This window comes from Oxyura jamaicensis, chromosome 1 (genome assembly GCF_011077185.1).
Source record: "Oxyura jamaicensis isolate SHBP4307 breed ruddy duck chromosome 1, BPBGC_Ojam_1.0, whole genome shotgun sequence".
NCBI lineage: Eukaryota > Metazoa > Chordata > Aves > Anseriformes > Anatidae > Oxyura > Oxyura jamaicensis.
This window is the reverse complement of record NC_048893.1, coordinates 37,026,460-37,049,292: the sequence shown is the minus strand read 5'-3', so window position 1 is coordinate 37,049,292 and position 22,833 is coordinate 37,026,460. Positions and strand designations below refer to the sequence as shown.

The 22,833-nt window shown below is 37.4% G+C and overlaps 1 protein-coding gene across 1 annotated transcript in view; it reads right to left on the bottom strand.

Moving 5' to 3' along the window:
- Nucleotides 1-3,992: 3,992 nt before the first annotated feature.
- RAP1B (RAP1B, member of RAS oncogene family) overlaps nt 3,993-22,833 on the bottom strand; it is a 31,710-nt gene continuing 12,869 nt past the window's right edge. The window contains exons 2-8 of the mRNA XM_035333836.1: nt 16,974-17,059; nt 15,465-15,533; nt 12,596-12,652; nt 10,491-10,631; nt 8,725-8,868; nt 6,628-6,743; nt 3,993-5,235 (exon numbers count right to left, since the gene is read on the bottom strand). Coding sequence (XP_035189727.1) covers nt 6,657-6,743; nt 8,725-8,868; nt 10,491-10,631; nt 12,596-12,652; nt 15,465-15,533; nt 16,974-17,030 — 555 coding nt within the window. The 5' untranslated portion in view covers nt 17,031-17,059 and the 3' untranslated portion in view covers nt 3,993-5,235; nt 6,628-6,656. The remainder of the gene's footprint in view (nt 5,236-6,627; nt 6,744-8,724; nt 8,869-10,490; nt 10,632-12,595; nt 12,653-15,464; nt 15,534-16,973; nt 17,060-22,833) is intronic.

Here is a 22,833-nt window from a genome sequence, read left to right as displayed (position 1 = left end):
CATTTTTCTTCTTAGTCAGAATGCATCCTTGGAAGTGTATAATTTTTCATCTTTTTAGAATTTGAATGTAAGCAGTCTTTTTCTTTAAATTAATCTCAATGACATGAAGTATTTGTGTGCTTGCTTAGTATTAAAATACCTATTACGACTCTCAAATTAAGTTTTTTTGGTGGTGTGGTATTTCACCCAAAACCCATGTTGATTCCTGGGCCTACTCTTACGAGGAAGCTGAACTAAATATTTTTATTAAAAAGAAAACGCTAACAATTTCATAACTGTCATTTTGTGTCTGAAAAACATGACATTAGTGCCAAAGGCCTGTCCTGTATTGGCCCTGTTACAAGCAGCAGGCTTGTAAAATTGTGATTTCACAATTTTATGAAAATTGTGATTTCACATTTACGTTTTTGTCCTGTGTGACAGTGAAGTTATTGAATCCTCCCTGGTGAATTTAGAAGGTAAAGATGCCACATAGGTGTCATGAAAAAGTAACATATACTGACCAAAGAAATAACTATAACTTCTACTATAATTTCAATCAATCCAAGATTGCTGAAGCATTTCCCCTGGCCACTCTACAAGATACAGTAGACAAAAAAATTGTATGAATTAGTTCAAAATTACACTTTGTCAAATGAAAGTGTTCATACCAAACACAGTCTCAAAGAAAAATCCTGGTGGCCATGAACTTCCTTAAAACAATGAAACTGGGGTTTGTTACACAGACCTAGTATTTCTTGAGGCTGAAGTGAGCGCAGTGGAACGATGAAGACATTCTTTTCTCTCCCTAAAGAATATCTCATTGAAAACAGGAAGCCACCCTCTGCCTGATTATTCAAAATTCTGAAAATAAATGGTTCTGGAGGGTATTGAAAGAGACAAAAACTCTGCATTTATCTGATGTTTGAAGCTCAGATACTATAACGTTGAGAACAGAACAGCTTTGCTTATACTTCAAAACAGAATGCAAGGTTTGCTACAAGCATCATTCCCGAATTTTACTTTATAGAACAGAGAAATTGAATTAGGTTTTAAGAACCTTCAAGTTGTTCATAAACCTTTCAAAGTGGAAGGTGCTTGAGACTCAGAAATGAGAACTTAAGAGCTCTGCTTTTCTAATGCAACCTTTGAGAACTACATACAACTGCATTTTGTTACATGCTTGATCAGTTTACTTGCTTTCATTATTCTCCCCATACACAGACAAGAAACAATAGCTATAAATTGAAGTATAGCTTAACGCTGCTGGGATAGCAGTTTAACTTTGGATTAAAAGCTCTCTTTCTACACTGATGTTTGGATGCATCTTGATATTACAATTCAAAAAGCTTCAGAGAGCTGTATACAGACTACTGTCTTTGACAATTCAAGTCTAAAACTTAATTTATATTGTTATCAAGTCTACAATGAAGCCTATCTAGAATTAGTTCATTATCGTGGGAGTTTGCCCCCCTCAAGCTATCCCCCACATTGGCAAAGACTAGAAAATTTTGGAAGAAAAGCTCGATTCATCAATACTTTTTTTTTTCTTAAACAGAAGAAAATCCTCATCTCATGTTTACCCATGAGGAAACAGCAATTCTAATTACAACAGTACAGGAGAAAAACACACAGCTTTAATCAAAACTGCATCAATATTCTCCTCCTGCTTTCCCTTTCTAGCATTGCAGTATCGGTACATATTATGAAATGAACTTAACATCTAACTCTACAACACTTCCAGAAGTTAAGTTTCCTTACGCAGAAGAACAGCAGTAGTTTGAGTTTACAGTGCATTCATCTGGGCATCTGAAAACGTCTTGCAGTCTCAAAATATTCCCTTAAGTTAGGCAAGTAGACATTCATTTCACAGAATAATTTGAGAATGAAGAAGGGCATTAGTAACAAGTTGTAAGAAATAAATTTATACTGAAAAGTTCCAATAGGAAGAGTGCAATTCCATTAAATACTTTTATATTTCAGGAGATAAACATTACTTTTTCCGTAGAACACTCAGACATTTAAATACTGACAATTCCAGATCAGGCTGGAAAGAAAGCAGTCAACCTCTCTGTGCACTGTAAGCATTAGCTAAGTTTATAGGCCAGAATGCATATGTATTAACACTGAATTTGGAAAATCATTAGTTTTCTGAAAATATGAATTATGCAGGTTTTCATCCAAAGCTTTAAGAGAAATGTTCTGTTTCTATACAGGTAGTTCAAGTGTGATCTTCTTAAGTGTTGGTAGACAAAATGGTTATTCTGAAGACATGGAGAAGTTTTCAAAAAAAATTTCAGCAGACGGGATTCTTTTCTAAAATTAACTGCTTACATAGTTTCAATTCCTGTGAGGAATATTCACTTCCTCAGTGAGAACAGTTTCTTATGCTGTAATTACTCAGATAGGATTATTTCATGCTTTTTTCCTTACACTTCATGTCCATCACTTCTCAGCATCATTTTGTTAGGCATCTTCCCTTTAACAACTGCGAGTCCGTTCCCTTAAAGCCTGATTAAGTTTTCAAGGAGAGAAATACTGTTCTTTAGTTGTTATCTGAGTTATGATTTAATAATTTTGCAGGTCTGGCCTCAGTTCTAAATATTGGAGAATAAGTGTATTTTTCTTTTTTTTAAAGCAGAATCTTTAGATGGTTATGCCTAGAATTTATGAAGAATGTTACTTTCTGGAGCTTGAGGTACTTCCCAAAACTACCTCCCTCTAATGCTCAGAAATTGTGTATTTACTGCTCCACAGAGCAACCAAGAATGCTTCTGTACAGAGCTTTCAGCACAAAGCCTGATGTTCCCTATGATCAGTACTCTGTGGCTGGACACTGAGACCAAACCAGGGCCCCCTCTGATGTTATTAAAGATTTTTCTCTGCCTCCCACCCACTGCCATCTGTACAGCTGCCTGGAACAGAAATATGTTCTAAAACACAGATAAACTGACAACTGGGACATAAAAGTGTAAAAAGACCTGAATAAGCAAAGATTTAAAGTGAATGGAGGAAAACCTGATTAGATCATCAAGGAGGTTCACTAAAAAAAAAAAAAAAAGAAGAAAGAACAAAAAGAACTGTGCATCCTGATCAGTCCCTGGAGTAGACTAAGCTGGAGCACTGGATGCTAAAGTGTACCAAACGAATTTTATGGGGGAACCTCAACATGTTCTGTTTTCCAATGATAAATGGAAAGAAATTTCAGTCTTAAGTGTGACTCTGCACAGTGAAAGTCTATTATCTCCATTAAACAATGGTGGTGACTGAAAATTATGAGTAGAAAGGATCACCTGGGCTCCTTAAATCACTTTGGGTAACAAAGTATCTCAAAACTTACTGGTTGATTTTGCAGTAATGGCTTTGAACAAGCTTTGATATTTCTGTGCCAGAGAAATAAGAGGTACCAAGTATTTGGGCATTACAATCTTCGAAAGCACAGCCAAGGATCAGGAGATCATCCACAGTCCACGCATTCCACTTCACAGTCCTACAGTGTTAACAGATGTTAAGTCTGCACAACTACACTTAATACTCCAAGAAGGCTCTTCTGCAGATTTCCTTGAAACCAAACAAATTTAGTTTAATCATCCAGAAAAATCATGTTTTCTCCCAAGACACTTTTCTGCTTAAATCTACTCTAAGTCATTTTTAACAACTAATTCTTCCTGGAAAGAAGGAAAATAGTGGGCAGCATATCCTCAGGTTCCCAAAACAGCCACTGATGGACTAACTTTTAAAGACATACTTTTCTTAAGACGTACCTAAGACTTCATCCCCTACACTAGAACAACAAATATTCCATGTCTAAAGCAGTAAATGGAGTTTAATTCAGTCAGAAATTCATCCACCCTATCACATGATGCTATTAAAAGTATCTATGGGATGTATTTGTCAGAAGACAAAGTCGTAACAGTTCCTTTTGGTCCTACGATGTATGAGTCTGCACTGTGCAAGATATTTAAATCAGTATTTACTGGCACTACTAAAACACAAAACATTCAAGTAGTATATAACTGTAATGCAAGCCCTTGCATGGCAATCCAAATTTATTGAACTACTGATGCTAAGTCATACAAAATTGCACCACTTTAATTAAGGCTTTTAGTTTACATTTGGCCACCTCAAAGCAGTTGTAACATTAGGTTGGTCAATTTAAATACTGTGGCTCCCTGTTGGATATACACACAATCTTTACACCCAAACGTTAATGCATACAAAGCAACAAGGCATTGTTAAATAAATCAGCAAAAGTTAATTACTGCAACTTAGGCCCTGTGACCAATTACACATGATAAAAATTACTTCCCACATTCACATCCACAGTACTCTTCCACCATTTAACATCTCAACCAAAACGTTACACATGTAAAACAATCACTAACAGGCAAAAGTACTAAACCTGTATATTTGGTATTGCAAATACACTTATGCATGAGCAAGCAAGGGAATTCACAGTGAGAATCTACAGCTGCAGAAGCCCGAAAATGATTTACAAAAAATTGTTAAATCATTAAAAAATCGTTTTAAAATATACACTTCTTGTTGTAGACCCCCACTGTACACACAACTATAAACATTGTTCCCTATGTAAACAAGGAAAAGGAAACATACAATAAAAGGTTGAAAAGTCTGGACATTTCCTTCCCAACAGATATTAAAGGCCATGTCTTTAGTCAGACGTTATACTGAAAGGACTCTTAAAGACTAGATCACTGTCTCCACAGGTTTTTCCTAAAATTAAAAAACTATATAGCTGTTGTGTTAATCAAAGCGCTTTTGTACAATACAATGATGATGATCCTGTATTTCTTTAAAAAAGTTACAATAAGCTACAAATACCGATGAAGCAAAGTTATCTGGAGTAGTCTATATAGGAGCTCTTTGGACTTTCTTTTATTATGCTAAAATAGTGGTGCTTTTAGGATTTACATTATTGTACTCTCCAATAGAAAGTGGGGATTGTTGAAGTATACAGTACACAGTTTTCATACATGTACAACATTGGTGGATGAACAATGTCTCTTATCAGTAATACTGGATGTAGGCTCTGGTTTTACCAGTTGCATACACTTAGAATATTTATAAGTAAAAATCTCTCGTGACACTGGAAAGTGATTAGAATGTGCAAACTGATGTAGTAGCTTTCATCCATTTCTCAAAGGGTACCACCACAGGAAAGTCCATTTAAGATGTTGGTAGGTTTAATAAAGTTGGAATGCTGGCACTGTTGAATTGGGCAACAGTTCTTCAGACCTGTAACAACACAACAAGAAGTTAGTAGCAACAACAACTATTCCTCATTGTTCTTTAGTTACTACAACTAGAGCAGGAACTAACCAAGTTCTTAGTAAACAGGCTTAGAAAATCACCTAATCACTTCTCCTCTATTACTGTTATCTCTAGTGAACACAAACAATAACAGATTATCTCAGTAAGTAAAACTGAGCTGGGATACATATGGTAATCCAAGTTGTACTGTGGAAGCAATATTTGATGAGCGGTACTAGTTTTGTTTATAATAAGACAGTGCCAGTGGCTTAAAAAAAACACATTTGGAGGATCAAAGCTCCTATTTTGAAAGCCCTGTTAAGGAAAGGCAGCAATCATTTCTGCCACCCTCAGCTAATGCTTTTGGAACCCTCTCAGCTCTACTTTGAATTGATCCCAGCTGTTCATATTTTTTTTAAATCAATACCAAAGAGTTAAACATTGTACTACCTGAATTTTAATACAAGCCTGCAAGGACACAAGCAGTGAAATTTCCTACCAGGATTCTCCAGTGCAGGAAATATGTCTATTGGATGATAAAATAATGGATTGTTGCACTGAAGCAACTGAATAATTCTAAAATTGAAGGGAATTGAGATGAACAGGTAACTTGCATAATGTCGGTCAAGAAAGACATCTGCCTGTGCTACGGTTTGGAGGGGGGAAAAAAGGAAACAACCTGTCCAAGAACAGTTGCAGAAAATAGATTCATGCCTGGTGGCTTAGCTTCTGAAAAAGCTTGCTGAAGAGGCAGGCCAGAGCTTGCTTGAGTCTTCAACAGCATTCTTAAAGCATGGTTTTAGTCAGGCAGATCATTAGCCAACTGCTACAGGACAAGAAATTCATCTAATAACCAACAGCTCCAGGTCAAATATTTGGAGTTTTACAATGATCACTTCATCATTCTCTTCCAAAAGTACTAATCATAATACAGTCTATAAAATATCCATATGGTCCAAAGAAAGAAAGATAAATTCTTATGACATCATGCAAATATGAGGATCAGTTTGAAGCAGGAAGTGACGTTTTAGTATGCAAACACAGTATTTTAGTGTGTTTTCCTGCAATTAAGCTCTTGCAGTATATTTATCAGCCTTCAAAAAATTAAAACCCTGTGCTTCCAAAAGCTAAGTTTTGGAAGCATCAGGACAAACATGATTAATATGAGCTTCACTGACACCTTAAAGCTTGAAAAAGGATAGATACCAGTATGAACAGGATATCTTCCATATATTTTGCAGTTCTGACATTGGCAAAATAAAGATAAGAACTTTTATATCAACATAAATCAGGAATTTTTAACGTAGTTCCGCACTAGAGAAGTTACCATTTTTTTTAAAAAAAAATAAAACCAAAACACACATTTAAAAGGTTTACCTGGCTCAGAGCTACAGTACAGCTATGCATTAAAGTAGCTGACATGACGACTTTTTGCGTGCTTTTCCAGGCACTGGAGTTTTTCTGTTAATTTGTCGCACAAGGTCATAAAAGATCTGTGAATATAAAAGTCAATTACTTATTGGAATTCAGAAGCGTCTCTCATAACCTTAACCCTTCAGTCTTCACAGTGTTTTCAGACACTCAAGAACCTTTTTTTCCACTCAAAGTGTGGTGAGGCCCTGGCACAGGCTGCCCAGAGCAGCTGTGGATGCCCCATCCCTGGAGGTGCTCAAGGCCAGGCTGGATGGGGCTTTGGGCAACCTGGTCTGGTGGGAGGTGTCCCTGCCTGTGGCAGGGGGCTGGAGCTGGGTGGGCTTTAAGGTCCCTTCCAACCCGAGCCATTCTATAGCTCTATGAACCTCTGCAAATATTTAGTTAACACAAAGATGGAATGTGAAACTGTATATTTAATTAACACCTGTTTATTTTTCACTTCTTAAGGTAATTGTCTGCCAAGGGTTTTCTAGTTTCAATAAAGCAAACTGAAATGACAGCTGTAATCTGAACACATTTAAACTCTAGGCCAAATTTATCTGCATGCATTTTATGCATGATATACGGCACCACCATCAACTAGTACATTCTATTTGGATTTTCACACTGAGGTCAAGGAACAGGACATAGCTTTCTTTCAACTCAAATCACTTGCTGTAAGGACACTCTTTTAAAGAAAGTTCTGATAAGTTTTAACTACTACACATTTTCATTGTAACTGAAGTAAGGCGTATATTCAGTAATACTCTCTGGTCTTTGAGTAAGATTGTACTTTTCCGGATACTTGAATAAATACAAAAGTAGTCAGTAGCCTCTATAAAAGACTACAGAACGACACAAGCAAAAAGTGTTTTCTAGAAAAATAAAGCATAAAGACTCTCATACTTGGAGTCTCCTAGAATTTTAATTGGACTATAGTTTTGCGGAAAGGCTAATTTAAGACACTTATAAGCAGTACAATTACACAGCGTCTGTTTTGTTCATAATTGACATTGTTCCAATTATTTCTGCGTCTCTTAAATTAAGTCCTCATACTAAAGCCATCTGAGCGGATTCCTAGAGCACTGGTTGCAAAGCAGCACACTTTCCTACAGAGGCTTTTAGTGTTTGATAGAAATAAACTCCAGTTTATTAACTATATGACTTCTATACAGTTAAACAAAATTTTAAGAAAAGCTGAGTATTTTCCAGAAAAATCTCAACTAATTAAACAAACATTACCTGTTTTTAAAATCAGCTGTGCTTAAAAACACCATACTCATTTGATTACAAACAAATTTCACACAGAGGCCCTTTCAGCTTGAATGATACTGCCAACGTTTTCCAGAAGACACAATGAACTGCAGGGTTTATCATAAAATAATTCAAGCTGTTTCAGAAATGTAAATATTAACACAGCCTCTTTTTCTAAGCATTTTTTGCATCTGTTTCTTTATGCTTGCACTCCCACTGGATAAGACAACATTCACTATGGCAAGTCCTAAAAGTGCGTGTGTTTGATTACGGCACCTAGATCCTGCTAAATAAGTAAGTAGCTAGATACTAGAGAGGCTTTGCTTTCCTTTCTTCTTGCAGAGCACCTATTTAGGCCTCTTCTCCAACCAGCTGCCAATTTTTACAAAACCCATGAGTTTTTGTCGCTATCATCTCAAATAATTCAATAACAAATAGCTTAAATCTTATAAAGACCTGGATCTTACAGATCTTTCTGAGAAATTGATAGTCAAGTCAATGGATAGGGCTTGTATCAACTAGGGAACGTAGCATGAAAAGCCTGAACCAAACAGAAATATTTATACCAAATTCATATAAAGACTAATTATACTAAAATTAAACATAATTTGAAAAAGTCTCAAGTCAAAGCTTGGTACATCCCTAATACAAATATCTCACAGATTCTCACTGTACAGTTGTCCATTATAAAAAACAGAATTATGAATAACATTTTTTTCTTGACAAATGGTATGTTTGTTTATCAAAACACTGTGTCCTGTGCTCATTTCCTTGCCACCCTCCTGTCCCATACGTGTTGTGCCTTACCTCATTAACATTTATCTTTGATTTTGCAGAAGACTCTAAGAACGCACAATTATTCCATTGCCTTGCTAGGTTTTGACCTTGTTCCTTTCCCACAACTCTTTCATCTTCCAAGTCACATTTATTGCCAACCAGAATCATAGGCACCTAAAAGCAATTTAATACCAGCAAAAAAAAAAAAAAAAAAAAATTAAAATTTTGGAAAAGCGCAACATAAAACAACCCAATCTGACTACTTAGAGGATCCTGACTTCCAGAATATTCGAGTTCTCATATAACTGAAACTTAAGTTTAGACCTCTGAGAGGCTTCAAATGAAGTGTCTGCGTTTTTTTTTTTTGCCTCCCATTTTGCAGGATGTGGAGGGAGGGAGGGAATGGTTGGAGGATTCAGTACACTGCCAATTGATTAGGTTTCTCATGTTCTGAATGACCTAATGAGATTTCATTTTTACATGCATGGCTACCACCTGTGAGTTTAAGACATCAAGTAGTCTACTCACAAATCTACTACAGGATTCCTACTTGTTCAGAAATCCTAGAAGAAGTGCATTGTACTGAACAGCGTGATGAAGGAGGTGATGCTAAAGCTCCTTCCACTATTCCTCTACTTCTAGCATATCTGTACTCCTTCCAAGAGCAGTTTGCTCACGCAGTACGTATTACTAAGCTGATGCACACAGAGGAAAGAAACACGATAGCTTATCAAAATCACCAACTACAAAAAATGTTAAATTGACTTTACAGCAAGAAAAGAAAAGTTTAAAAAATCGTAAGGACATACAAAAGTTTCTCCCAAATTCACATGTTGCAAAAAAGTTATAGTATTTTGATCTTCAATTTTCCCCCACTATGACAGCAAAATTTATGTCAGTTTTGGTGAAGAGAACTGAAGTGGCACCTTCAAGCTCACTATTTTTCTTTTGATACTATGGAATAGCTTTCAAGACTGAGGGGTGCTTGTTACAAAAAAATACAATTCCAACAGACACAACTAAAGTAAGCTTATACTAATTAGAATAAAAGAAGCATGTAAATTAGGGTTCAAATATGCTCACAATTATCTTGATTTTAGTTCAACTCCGTACAACATTAATCTGATACTAAAAAAAGACTAAGTTGGTAGCTTCTGGATGGGAAAGGTACACGCAACTTAAGTACTACCCTTTCAAGATACATTTGTGGTAATGGGTCATAAATCACTTCTAGAAGAAATACACTGAATATAGATAAGACCTGCAGATACATATGCTTAATAAAGTGCAAGGTGCTTTATAAGAGTCATAGTGAACTTCACTGAAATTGAAAGATTTAGTACATTTTCTGTCTGCTAAGAGCTAAAGCACATAAAGATACTTGAAGTGAGGAAGGGATCAAAGTTTCCATGAGCACAGTTATGAATGAGATATGCTATTAGCACAGTTATGGATCACGATATGACTGTAAGTTTGAGACTTCATTGTATAGTGATGGAGGTAAAAATAGAGTTGCTTTAGAAATGTTTCCTGCAGTACTGCAGAATAAGGTTATATACAGTTTAAAGCAGAACATTTTAAAGGAAGAGATTAAATACACAATTCTCTTTATATACCATATGTCAAGTTACAATTTTCCTCCTTTGCCTTAAGAGTTGCATTTCTGTACTATGCACCTGCTGGTTGATTTGTCCCTTAATTTAAGGCTTGGAACCTATCTGATCAAAGTGTATACATCACAACATCCGCAAGGAGAACTCTAAATACAAGTCTTGAGCATTTATAGCAATGCTTACATCATCAGTGTCTTTGACTCGAAGAATCTGTTCTCTTAGATCCTGCAAATCATTAAACGTGGACTGTGCTGTGATGGAATATACTAATGCAAAACCTTGTCCATTTTTCATGTATAGGTCTCTCATTGCTGTAAACTGTTCCTGTAATTTAAAAAAAGATACATATCTTGCATTCAATTTGCAAAAACACAAACTGACATATACTTCAGGTCACCAATGGATTACAAGTATGATGCATTTGTACTCTCACCACTTTTTTGAACTGACCAATATTTTAACGTTTTAGGGTAAGCATTAACATAAATTAAGATACTTTTAAATAAATCTCAAGCTTGGAACATTTTCTAGGGTAGCTAAATAAACATCTAGATATTGCCAGGTCTGCAAAACTGGAAAAAGTCATCACAGAAATTGAAGTAATTTCAAAAGAGAGAACAGGAACAGAGTATAGAAGGTAGAGAGTAGTCTGTAGATCACAGATGTTACATTCCTCCTGAATCCCTCCTTATATACCAACTCCTTCCTGTCTCCTGTTTATTCTTTAAAACACACTGCAAGTAATTGCATCCGTTTCAGTCTCCATTTTGTAGTCTAGGCACTTCCTATGTCAACTCCTACTTTCATTTTCAAGGAGATTGAATAGAGGATGGAGGTCCTCAACAGACCTGTCACATTCCCTAGACTTTGGTGACAACTATGATATTGCATATGAAGATTCACTGGTGCGCCACACAGCAGCAGCATTAGGACTTGTTGCTGTTTGAAAGCTCTCACTAGTATGACTGTGCTAGCATTCTGCCTTTCTGGCATTGGTGGCTGTGCTATCTTGTGACTGATCAATCGCTCACCTGGTCTCTTGTCTTTATTGTATTACAGGAACTAGTTCATCAACTAAAAGTGCATGATCTCAAGCTAAAATTTCATTCCTCTTTAACTGTTCCAGGTCATGTAGCCCTTTCTAGTGGGGTGAAACTCAAGCGGGATACAGGATTTATGAGGTTAAGTAACAGAATTGTTTAAAAGTTCTATCTGCTTGTATATATGGCCTCAGCTGTAAAATCCAGTTCCTTTCTTCTTTTTCTTTGTTTTATATATGTTAATTTTAAACACACTTCCCCTAAAACTTATGGTTTCTTTTGCAAGGCCATCTCCTCTGTGGTCACGTGCATTGAGCATGTTAATTTGACCTCATTATACCTCAGCTTTTGTGATTAGAGGCAAACTAATACAATGCAGTGCAAACATTTTCAGAATGACACGAGACATTTCAGTGGCACATCTGCAGCTGGAGTGGAATTTTTAGTTCAAGATTTATACTAGATACTAAGTATCCACACACAGATTTTGCATGTTTGTACCCAAAAGCTCTCTATTTTCATAAGTTTTTTTCTACAGCTGTACAGCTGTACCAAATACTTTACGTCAGATTAAAAGACGAATATACTCCAAGAGTGCAGCCACTAGATCTTTCTGTAGTTTAATACAACCTTACTCTAATATGGAGTTTAAATAAGTGATTATGGGACCAGATTGCTATTATAGTTCAGAAAACACATACTATACTCTAAGAGTCTTGATTCACTGGTCTCAACGAGTGAAATGACTGGTTTCAGTATATTTTGGAACTAAACAGGAAAAAAAACCTGACCAGTAAAGCATATGGTTTATGCTGACCCTTTGTATGAGTCCACATAAGCTGACTAAAGTGATACTATTTTTATCCCTGTGTAAGAGTCCATCTCACAGACAATAGAAAAAGGAGAGAACAAGAAAGCACACTTTCTTTAGCAACAGAAATCAAAACCAAGTAACCATTGGGTCTAAATTTGCCTCTGGGCAATGTGAACTTAAAACAGCATCAGAATCACTTTTAAAATGCTCAGTCTGATGTTTCCTCTATTACAGAACATCGGATCACAGGAAACTTGCAATTCATTTTCTGTTGCAATACTCAACTTTTGTTGAAAAAAAACTTTTATTCAATGCACTGACCACAGTTACTCTTTAGCAAGCGAGGAAGGAAACTTGTCATCATTCACATCCCTAACAGTTTTTGATGGCTTTAACACAGTACATCAGCATTAGGGAAAATTGGTTTTACATACCGTTCCTGCAGTATCTAAGATTTCAAGCATACACTGTTGTGCATCTACTTCAACTTGCTGTTAAGAGAAAGAAATGGAGTTAGACTGTTTCCTTTTGTAACTGCCCTCCAAAAACACCCCAAGTTGTGTGATTTTTATAAGCAAATTCATAATGCATAAAGCAACATAATGGCTTAAGAAGTTTATATGGATACACTTTGAAAACAGCAGGAGAAAGGTTTTCAAAGAGCCCCTGAGACATTTTCAAAAGCAGCTTCAGCAGCCAAGTACCACTTTGCTAAGTGATTAGGAATTTTTGATTATGAAAAATGAAGGTTGCTAAATTTGTAGTAACAGTTACCAGCAACTAACACAAGTCATTTCTACTTGTTCCAGGGATCATTCACAGGAAAGTACAGGTGAAACCTACAAAATTGAATTGGCACACTAATACTCATTTAATAGTCATTTAAATCAATAAGTGGTACACAGCATACAATACACCAAGCAAGCCACTGAGACTGATTTCCCAAAATTAAGCCTTTAGTGACACTAATTAGGATACTGATTCAGATTAAAAATAGAAAGTTTAAGAAACCAGATCAATTTCTGCATCTATTTTTGAGTTCCCCTATCTAGTTTCTACATCTCCCTGCATCCCCTAAATCAGAAAATGTTTTCGAGGGCAACAAAGGACATGGAAGTGCCCTCAAGCTGTTTCAAGCAGGTTGACCGTTTTTTTTTTTTTTCTTTCAACCTGTTGGTACACTTCCCTTAGTTGTACTTCATGTAAAATTCCTAATTGGCAGATGAACACTCAAAAGGAACTGTGTCCCCCATTCCTGATACACCCCTTATCACTAGTTTAACTTCCAAGTTTTTCTTCTGTAATTAGATTAGAGCTTTGGGGGAAGAAGTTACTTCCACTCCCCTCATACCTCCCTCATGCCCCCCAGGAATGGAAATTCCTTTAATAGTCAGTATTTTAGCATGTATTGCTGACAAAAGAATTCAAGCTAACTAAGCAGCACCCATTCCTTCATGGAGAAATGTTTGATGAGTAAATCAAGGCTGAGTTTCAAGACTTCAAGCTCCATTATTTTACTCTGTTTTAAAATTTAGTTCCAGACAAACACAATTTTTCAAGCCACGTTCTCTCAACTTCACATACTCTAAAATTAGATTTAACATTAAGAATATAGAATTGCAACTACCAAACAAATAAAAAAGCCACCTGAGTCAAGAAGCAAGTTAGAATATTACCCAGAATGAAGAAAACAACAGCATAAAGTGTCATCCTGACTTAAGCAAAAAACTTAACCTGGCTGATTTGAAAAGAAGTGTACAAAGAGATATTCCTAGTTGTTTCATGACCAAAACTGAAAGGAACACTGTAAGATCTCTGCTAAAAAAACATCATTAGCAAAAGGCAAATTTATTGAGATGGCTATACTTTTTCAGGCTCCACAGAAACATTCTTTGAAAAAAAAAAAAAAAAAAATCCAATAAACACCAGAAATCTAATGTGACCTGAAGAATGCAAATATATAGCAAGGGAAACATTTTACTTCACAACAGGTTGCGAGTATCTTTGGAGTTGTTTATTGCAAGACCTTTGCTGTGTCAGAACCACTGAATATCACAGTTTCAGAATTCCTGCTCCTCTAATATAACAAAAAAAGTTGCTACATATTTTTTTTCCTGCCATCGTGTCTTTAATAAGAGTTCTGGTCCTGTTTGAAAGCCTACATGCTCAAGTAAGACTAGGGTTTTTCCAGCATACAGATTTCTATGAGGTCAAAGAAAACAAACATGAAATTGTTTTGCTTTAATTCCTCTTCTGTTCAGAAGAGCTCCTGATAACTATAGCTGCAAAGGCTGTTAATGAACCTCTTTATTCCAGCAGAAATACAGTCCCCCTGCTGAAACAGGACGTCCTGCAGTCTCAGCCCCATCCCTAGCTAGGTTTGTTCACCTTGCCTCCTCTATATAGAAACTAGTATTTCTGTGGCCCCGTCGTGAGTTCCATCAGAGTATCAGTGTGATTGGGAAGTAATTCAGCTAACAAAATGAAAGAGTTTAAGAAACGGACACTGATCTGCTTCACCAAACGGTTAACTCTTTTGGTGTTAGTCCAGTTAAGCCATCTTAGCCTGGAATATTAATCATGGCCTCAGCTGAAACTGAGAAGTGAGCAATATGGAGATTTCAAGATAATGCAAGCAGAGTCAGGCCTTGCAGCCTGTCATGCTGAAGATGAGAAGAGAGGAACCAACAGGCCAGAGTGTTTGTTCATTTATGAACAAACATATTTATGAACAATCCTATGTTTGTGTCAACATATTAATAAAACAGCAGTCCATCTAATGGAAGCATATCAAGCTATCAGTACGTTTCCTCTTGTATTCTGAAGGTGAGCCTGAATTAGGTTTTAGTACATTTTTGTAGTAGCAAAGACATTTAGAGCCTCTGGAACACAGGTCCAAATCTGCCTGCAGATACTAACTCGATATACAGCTGTATGTACCTATGTGCATTTGTATACAAAACCATAAATACATTACTATATTTACATGTAAATATAAAATAATATTTATTTATATATATTTATATAATAAATATATTTGTGTTCATTTCTGACAAGTTATTTTTTTAAACTGACAAGCCAGTAAAGTACTATGCCTAACTATTAAAAAGCAGATCTTGCATTACTCCTTTTACACAGACTTCTCAAGAACATCTTTACATTTCAAACTTAAGTTACTAGATATTACGTGACATTACCAGGCATACCCTTTTTGAAGCAAAAACCTCAAATATTTGACAACATCTACTGCAGCCTGAAGCAAGTATTTAAATTCCTGTAACACAAGAACATCTTTGCACTTACCTTTCTGTAGGAATCTTCTATCGTAGGATCGTATTTTTCAACAAATATTCCTTGAACAAACTGTACAGTCTGCAACACAAAAGTTCTTGTAAGATCCTTCTTGTATACTGTACAAAATTTACAAGATGACACACATTACTGTTCTAGGTGTATATTCAGTTATCCATCACAGTTTTGAAGGCAAACTAAGTGGCCGATGACTATAAACTAAATGAAATTACAGGAAGTTAGAGGCATATGTCTATTTGGCTACGTACTGTTAGATAAAGTAATACTACACTTTCTTTTAGGCACTCTCACTTGGCACATAAGACTAAAGCATGCATTGATTTACGGTTTGTCTAACTGTCGGAATCATTATTAGTTTTTAGTTGAATAGGATACCGTACAGCTGCATGGCTTTTACATTTGTATTTAGAACTACTGCATCTTTTACTACTGATCTGCCAGCACAGGAATTAGTCAAAAAATCACTGCCAGCATTTACTACTCTTAACTAAACTCATTAAGATATTCCTGTATACTTAGCACGTAGGAGTTTTTTTTTTTTTTTAGCATAAGTGGAACTTTAAGACTCACTGGCCAAGTCAGAGCAGACAGTTTCAAATCCAGACATGCTGCAGTAAGGTAAGAATGGAGAGGTGAAGGAAAAAGTTCTTTTATGACCTATGATGATTTGTCACATGTCTTCCTTTAGGAATTGCTTTGTAAAAGAATAGCTTCTACCTGATAAAATGGGCCTCTAGATCTTACTTTATGATAAGGTGTGCAATTAAACTGAAAGATATAAGTTCTCAGTTGAGCTGAAAACTTCATATTCTGTGAACTTTTTTAGTGCTAGTCTGTCAGTCTGACTGCAACTTTTCTGTACCCATTTAGCTGAAGCTCACAAGCTCTTTGGTGTACGGTCATCTACCTGCTGCAGTTACTCACCTACTTGCAGACAAAGATGTAGAAAACATGACAAACTTCCCACAAATATGCAGATGGATAAAAGTTACTTGCATTTGAAAAAGTTAGTGTTTTGGACACTAACAAACATGAGGCAAACAGCACACCAGAGAACTTTCTAGCTAGAGACAGAAGTTACCAAGGCCAGGCATGTGCCTGGCACAGTTCATCATGTTGGTTTCCCAAAGCAGCTTGACTTCCCACAAACCTACGCATGCCTGGGTTATCCAGGGAAGCCAGAGACCTTCATAATGCTTTGGTTATGCATTTCACTGTGTGGGACAAGCAAAGATCTGACCAAGCACCAGCAACCAACCACATCCAAAAATACCAGCATGGGAGAGTGGATGCAGATACACCCAGATGCAGATACACCCAGAAAGTGCTGACAGATACACAGCAAAGGGTGTAGCTATTCTAGCCACTCAGCAGTCATTACTTGCATTTATCTTATTTCTTAACGTGAGCGTGCAAAAATAATGGGTTAGTAGAGAGTATTAGAGAAAAAGCAAGACACCAGAAATCTAAGAAAAACTTCAACTGCTTCACAGTACTTACCAGAGCAGACTTTCCAACACCTCCAGAACCAAGAACCACTAGCTTGTATTCACGCATGATGCAAGAGATAAATCACCCTCAATACCTAAAACACACAATAAGTTATTCACCAGTTTTGTTCAACAGGATTACTATTTTAGCGTTACTACAGATGCTGTTAGCTTGTGTGTATAACGAGACAAGAACAGTTAAATATTGATATAAAATGATAAAGGCAGGACAGACACCATTATAAGCAGGCGTAATCTAAGCAGAATGTCACTTCAATTATTACACAGTATGGACACTATGGCCACTTATTCAAGACAATAATGGTGATCAATAATACTTTTTCACCTAGTGCAAGTGAAGTACCACCACAAGTGCTTCTTTTGAACAGGATTTTAAGACTTCAAGAACTGTTATTCACATGTTATTGTGTATAGTTTCATGCTCAAAGCAGTACAGACTTGGAAATGTTTTTCAAATGGAGATTTTTCTTTCCTAAGAAACAGTACTTTGGAGAAGAGGCAAGAACAGATTAAGACTCTTTGTAATGAAAAGCTCAGTATCGTGATCTTGCCAAAATATCCCAGGTGTTTTGAAGGAAGTGCCCAAGTACCTGGAGGGGCTGCTCATACCGACATGCATACAGCACTCCCTCAGGGGCCTCTGGACGGATAGGTATCCTTCATTTATAGCAAGGAGGAATTAGGCACAGAAATTTATTTACTCCTATTCATAGGGAAATCACTTGTATCACAGCACACCATTCATTGATCTGTGTTCATCACAAGAACTTATACGAGCTTTTCTAGACAGGAAAACAAGTCTTTAGCACCCCACTGTGACTATTGCAGGGAGCATTAAGGTGTGTCACAGGTTTCTCAAGAACTTTTTCCCTCACAAGAAGTCCCTTGCACTACGTATCCTGCAACAGGAGACCAAAGTCATTATCCCCAAGAATCACTCAGATGCCTGAAGAGCTTGCAGTTTTACAGCAGCATTCCCAGTACTGAGTATGTTTATCAGGTAAACAACTGCTAATGCTCATCACCTCTGGTATTCATGTAGCAATTCTAAGAAGTTTTACAGCTACTACATCCTCTACACATCCATCCCCTGAACTTGTTTCATTCATATTGCACAAGTTTATGTAATTTCATATACATACACACGTGTAAGTGATTTTGCTCATATAAGCTGACTTGCATGAAACGTCTCCAGTTTCCTCTGAAAAACTGCACCACACCACTAAGAACATCAGTACTGACTGAAAAAAACAGATAGGAAGCTTCTTGAGTGAACAGTATCTCTTCATTTGTGGCGTCATTTACATGGAATATCAGCCAGAACTTGTATCTACTGGCTCCAGGTTTGATCTACACCCAAAAAGCACAGCCTTGACACCACAACCCAATTCACTAAGCAGAGTTTGATAAAAAGGCTTAAGGATTTTATTTTTTTAAATACAGAGTGACCATTTTTCAAACCACCAGCTCTTAATGAAGCTACAACAGCAAGCTGCAAACCATCAGATAAATAGTATTTTCTCTCTTGCATTACTGTTTTGCCATAAGAGAAATATTGAATAAACCCTACTGTAGTAAAACTAACAGTTACTGTTAATAAGAAACAATTATCCAAGTGGAGATGGCATACATTTTCTCATTCTGAAGCACTTAAATGCCAAACGAAGAATCATTCACAGAGAGACTCGTGTAAGAAAATTAAACCAGCCTCTTGCACCAAGCAAACATTTTTCAAAAAGAACAGCAGGATCCCAGAAGTTAGTATTAAAAAAAATATAAACCTGCTTAAATCTGAGGACTGATTAATGTTCTGCTAGATACCTAAATGCAGCTATAATGACTGTGGTTTTACGACTAACTTGAAGCAACCAAAATACTATTTTGAGACCCTTCTTCTCCAAGAAGCTGGGAGTTGTGTACTACTGGTGTGCATACCTACAGCTGCCTGCTGGATCTGCCTCCTCATCTTCACTGGAAGCTAACCTGGCAAAAACAAAAGCAGGGCCACAGATGCTGGGGCAGGTCTTTGGGTTATAAGCACAAGAAAATGTACTTCTTACAGTTCTGCTAGCAACCAAGAACTGCTGCAACTGTGACTCTACAGGAGGAAGGTCTCAGCTCCTTCCCAGCACCGACTCCAGCAGGTGCCAGACTGAGTTGTTTTTGTATACCCTCCCTGCCTTTAGAAAGACAAAATCCTCCTCCCCCAGAAGATCTTTCCTGTAAAGAAGGGAAGCAGAAGCAAGGTAGGACATAGCCCTCTCATCAGCAGTAACCTCACGGCCTCTCTGGGAGTCATGCCATCTGTTTAGCACACACCACGAAGACGATTTACATAGAAATTAGAGCACCTCCATGCTAGTGCCCATCTACGCCATCAGTGATTAACCCCACATTATCTGAAGACTGAGAAATCAAGAAGCCAGGCCCTATTTTGTTTTCTTCTTGCAAATACATTATGAACAATATTATTTCCCTGAACTATTTATTGCGCCGTAAGTGAGCAGTGGGTGTGCAAGGAGAAAGCAGCGAGGAACCAATATTGACTGGGTGCCCAGCAATGCAGGTCTCTCCACAGGCTTCTGTTTACCAACAAACATGAGGACTCTCCAATTTCACACCCAATAGAGCAACTTTTTGTTTCTCCCTTTAAATAGTTTTCTTCCACCAGAGCCATGCACACTGTTTAATCTGTTTTGCACCATCATAAATGTTCAGTTAGATCCACAAAACCCTAAGTCGTCCAACCTTTCTACAAACAAGAAGAAAAAGGATCATCTAACTGTACTGAAATACACTTTTCAAACTCATGACAAGTTAAGCCTGCAATTACTTCACCTGACATTTCTTTAAAACAAACATTCAGTTATGTCTTTTTTTTTGGAAAGGTGTCACTAGAATGACAAATTTTGTCGGAAGAGGGGAAATCCCAGTGCAGTAATCTGAGTGAACTGCAGCAATTTCACTGTCTTGTAAAGGATGGTTCCAGCAGAATTTTTCAGTATTCGGTCTGAAGTTAGCAAGAAAATATGCAGATGTCAGTAACGAAGGCTGACAGTAATTTAGAAGTAATAGGACTTAGAATAGATATTCAATAGCTGCTGCTTACCTAGCGGTTTGAGTCATTTGTGACTTTCAGGAGAGTTTAACACAAGACAAAGCTGCTTTTGGCATCCAGGGTTGGAAGTAAAGCCCTAAATATCCGATGCTCTGGAGCTGGTTTCACTGCTTTTGGTCACGGTACGTAATTAAAGCACGTATACACTATTACAGCTTGGTCAGCCAGTCTTCATCTGTGAAATGCTTAAGAAAAAACTGTGGAATGAAACACAAAATAACCTGTTTCCCAAAACGCTTTCTTCAAACTAACTCTGGAATAGCACCTGCAGATGTACCATCTGCTCCCACCCCGGATAGCAGCCCTGAAGTCACTTCACCTTCCTTTTACTGCTTTCTGATAGGAAAGAAATTCACTTCGCAGCTAAGAAAACTTTCCCAAAGAAAGTAAAATTTCCTGGTTTGAGGTCTCTGTCTCTTTTTCAACTAAGAAACCACCAGTCTACAAAGCTAGGAGCATGGCAGACAAGCAGCTATGTGGAGGAAAAAAAAAAAAAAAAGCCAGCACTTTTTCCACTGACCAGTATGCCCGCTGGCTGTAAGCGTGCCCAGCCCGGGTTAGGACTCTGATCCTGCCTGAACTTGACTTTCCAGTGATTCCTGACTAGCCTGACCTGGCCCTGCTCTAGCTCAAACCCATCCTTTTGCATCGTGTGGCGTACGGACTGCTTCCATCCTAAGCCTTGATCTTACCCTTACTTTGCTTTTCGGGTTGGCATAATGCTTGATTCTCAAATTAATATTGCATTCAGCTCCATCCAGTGCTGACAATTTCTTGTTGACTCATTTATGACAAATGGTGGAAGCAAAGGAGAAAGATGGAAGACAAAGGATAAAAGGGGAGGTTTAAGCCATAAAGCGCACAATATTTCAGTTACCTAATGGAGTTTTAAACAACAGAAGCCATTAAGCTTCAAAGCAGGACACTGATGTAAAAAGTTCAACTGTTGAAAGCTACACATGCTGTAAAACCTAAGATGGATGCACAAGTTTCTGGTGGATGGCCTTCCCTGCTTGAAAAAACAAAACAAAACAAAACAAAAAAACTTCTCTAGCTATTCTAGAACAGATACTGTGTGCAATCTCTCCTTATAAAATCGTCCCCTTGCATTTCACATGCTCTCCTGCCCTTCTCTCTCCCACCACCACCAACAGGAGAAAAAACGTGACTGGAAGAACTTTGGCAGAGTATGTGGTTATGAAGCCACTTGAACTATCCAGACAAGAGCTCAAAGTGGCACCTTCAGAATAGCTTTCAGCAGTTGGCACTAACCAGACGTTTCAAGATACCCTTTCATTCCAAAGCTATCAGAAAGCAATTGTATTACTTAACTGGAAAAAAGAGATAGGATTGTTAGATCTTTTAAGCTAACGACAAGATCTCACTCATTCAAATCAGGCTTGCATGTTTCCTACCTAAACTTTAACGTGCTAAAGCTGCAGCCGTATCACAGATGCTTGACCCTGTCCTGTTCTGGATGCTGGTCAGAGCATCCAGAACAGGACAGGGTCAAGTCCAACAACGTTTGTCTGTAGTCCCCACATCACCCAGTCTCCAGAGAAACAAGAAATGGATATACTCAGAATGGTGTAATAAAAAGGAAAATAGTATAGTATGTAACAGATAAGCAAAGAGATTCACTGGACAGTGGTCTATAAGAAGTATCCACAATTGCCCAGCAATTAGACACACGTAATTTCAAACTTTTTCTGACCAAATAAACCAAGCAACTTGTTTGAATGCCTGCCTTCCCTCTTCTTTTAGTAGGGTATTTTAACAGAGATTTACACGGCTTTGAAGGGTGGCTATCTTTAAGGTGACAGGCCTTCAAAGAATGAGAGCAGTAATTCCTTGGCTTTTTCATTTTTCTGCTCCTCTAATGTTAGGCAGAAAAACTCTGTCCAGTGTGGTCTCTATGCAGGCACTAAAGAGGAAGATAGGAAGCATGCAAAAACGATGGCCTTCCCCCTTCTCTGGATCAGGGAATGTCGTTAACAACCGAGACAAGCGTTCATACGCACGGATATCACCATAACCGAATTCTGGAGACATCCAATGCAAGATTTAGCTAGAAAATAAGGGAACTTACTCTTCCTTAAGAAACACCATTTTCACACAAACTGGACTCCAACGCTGTCTGAAATAGACAATCTCTCAGAAGTAGCGAGCTCGCTTTGGCACTCACAGTTAACGGCGTTGACGTGACTTCAGTAACTGCCTTGCACGCTTCCTGAGATGTAACAGTCCATAAAGCCTCCAAGACTGTGCAGCCTCTTATTTGTCAATATTACTTTTTCTAATTAATGCATATATTAATGCATTAGTGTTACTACACTGTATTAACATACAGCATGTTAATGTAACTAATGTACCACATTAATACATATATTAATACATTAAAAAGAACAACGTTAATTTTTCTTACTCTTCCCTGCCACCCCTTACATTGTCAGGGAAGGGGATTACTCCTAGTCTCATCCTGATTTTATCACCTTTCGAATACAGCACAGAGATGACAGACATTCTTGTTTTTTGGTCATCCCAGTTTTGAATAGAGTACGAAAAGGTGATAGCTAACTCAAAGATGATAACTGAAGAAGTATACAGTTGAGAGTAACCAAGGAACTTCTTTAGAGGAGTGCAGGACAAACTTCTTTAAGTACAACGACTGCCTGCTTGAAGCAGGACGACTGCCTGCTTAATTTTACTTCTGACTGGCACACTTCTTCAA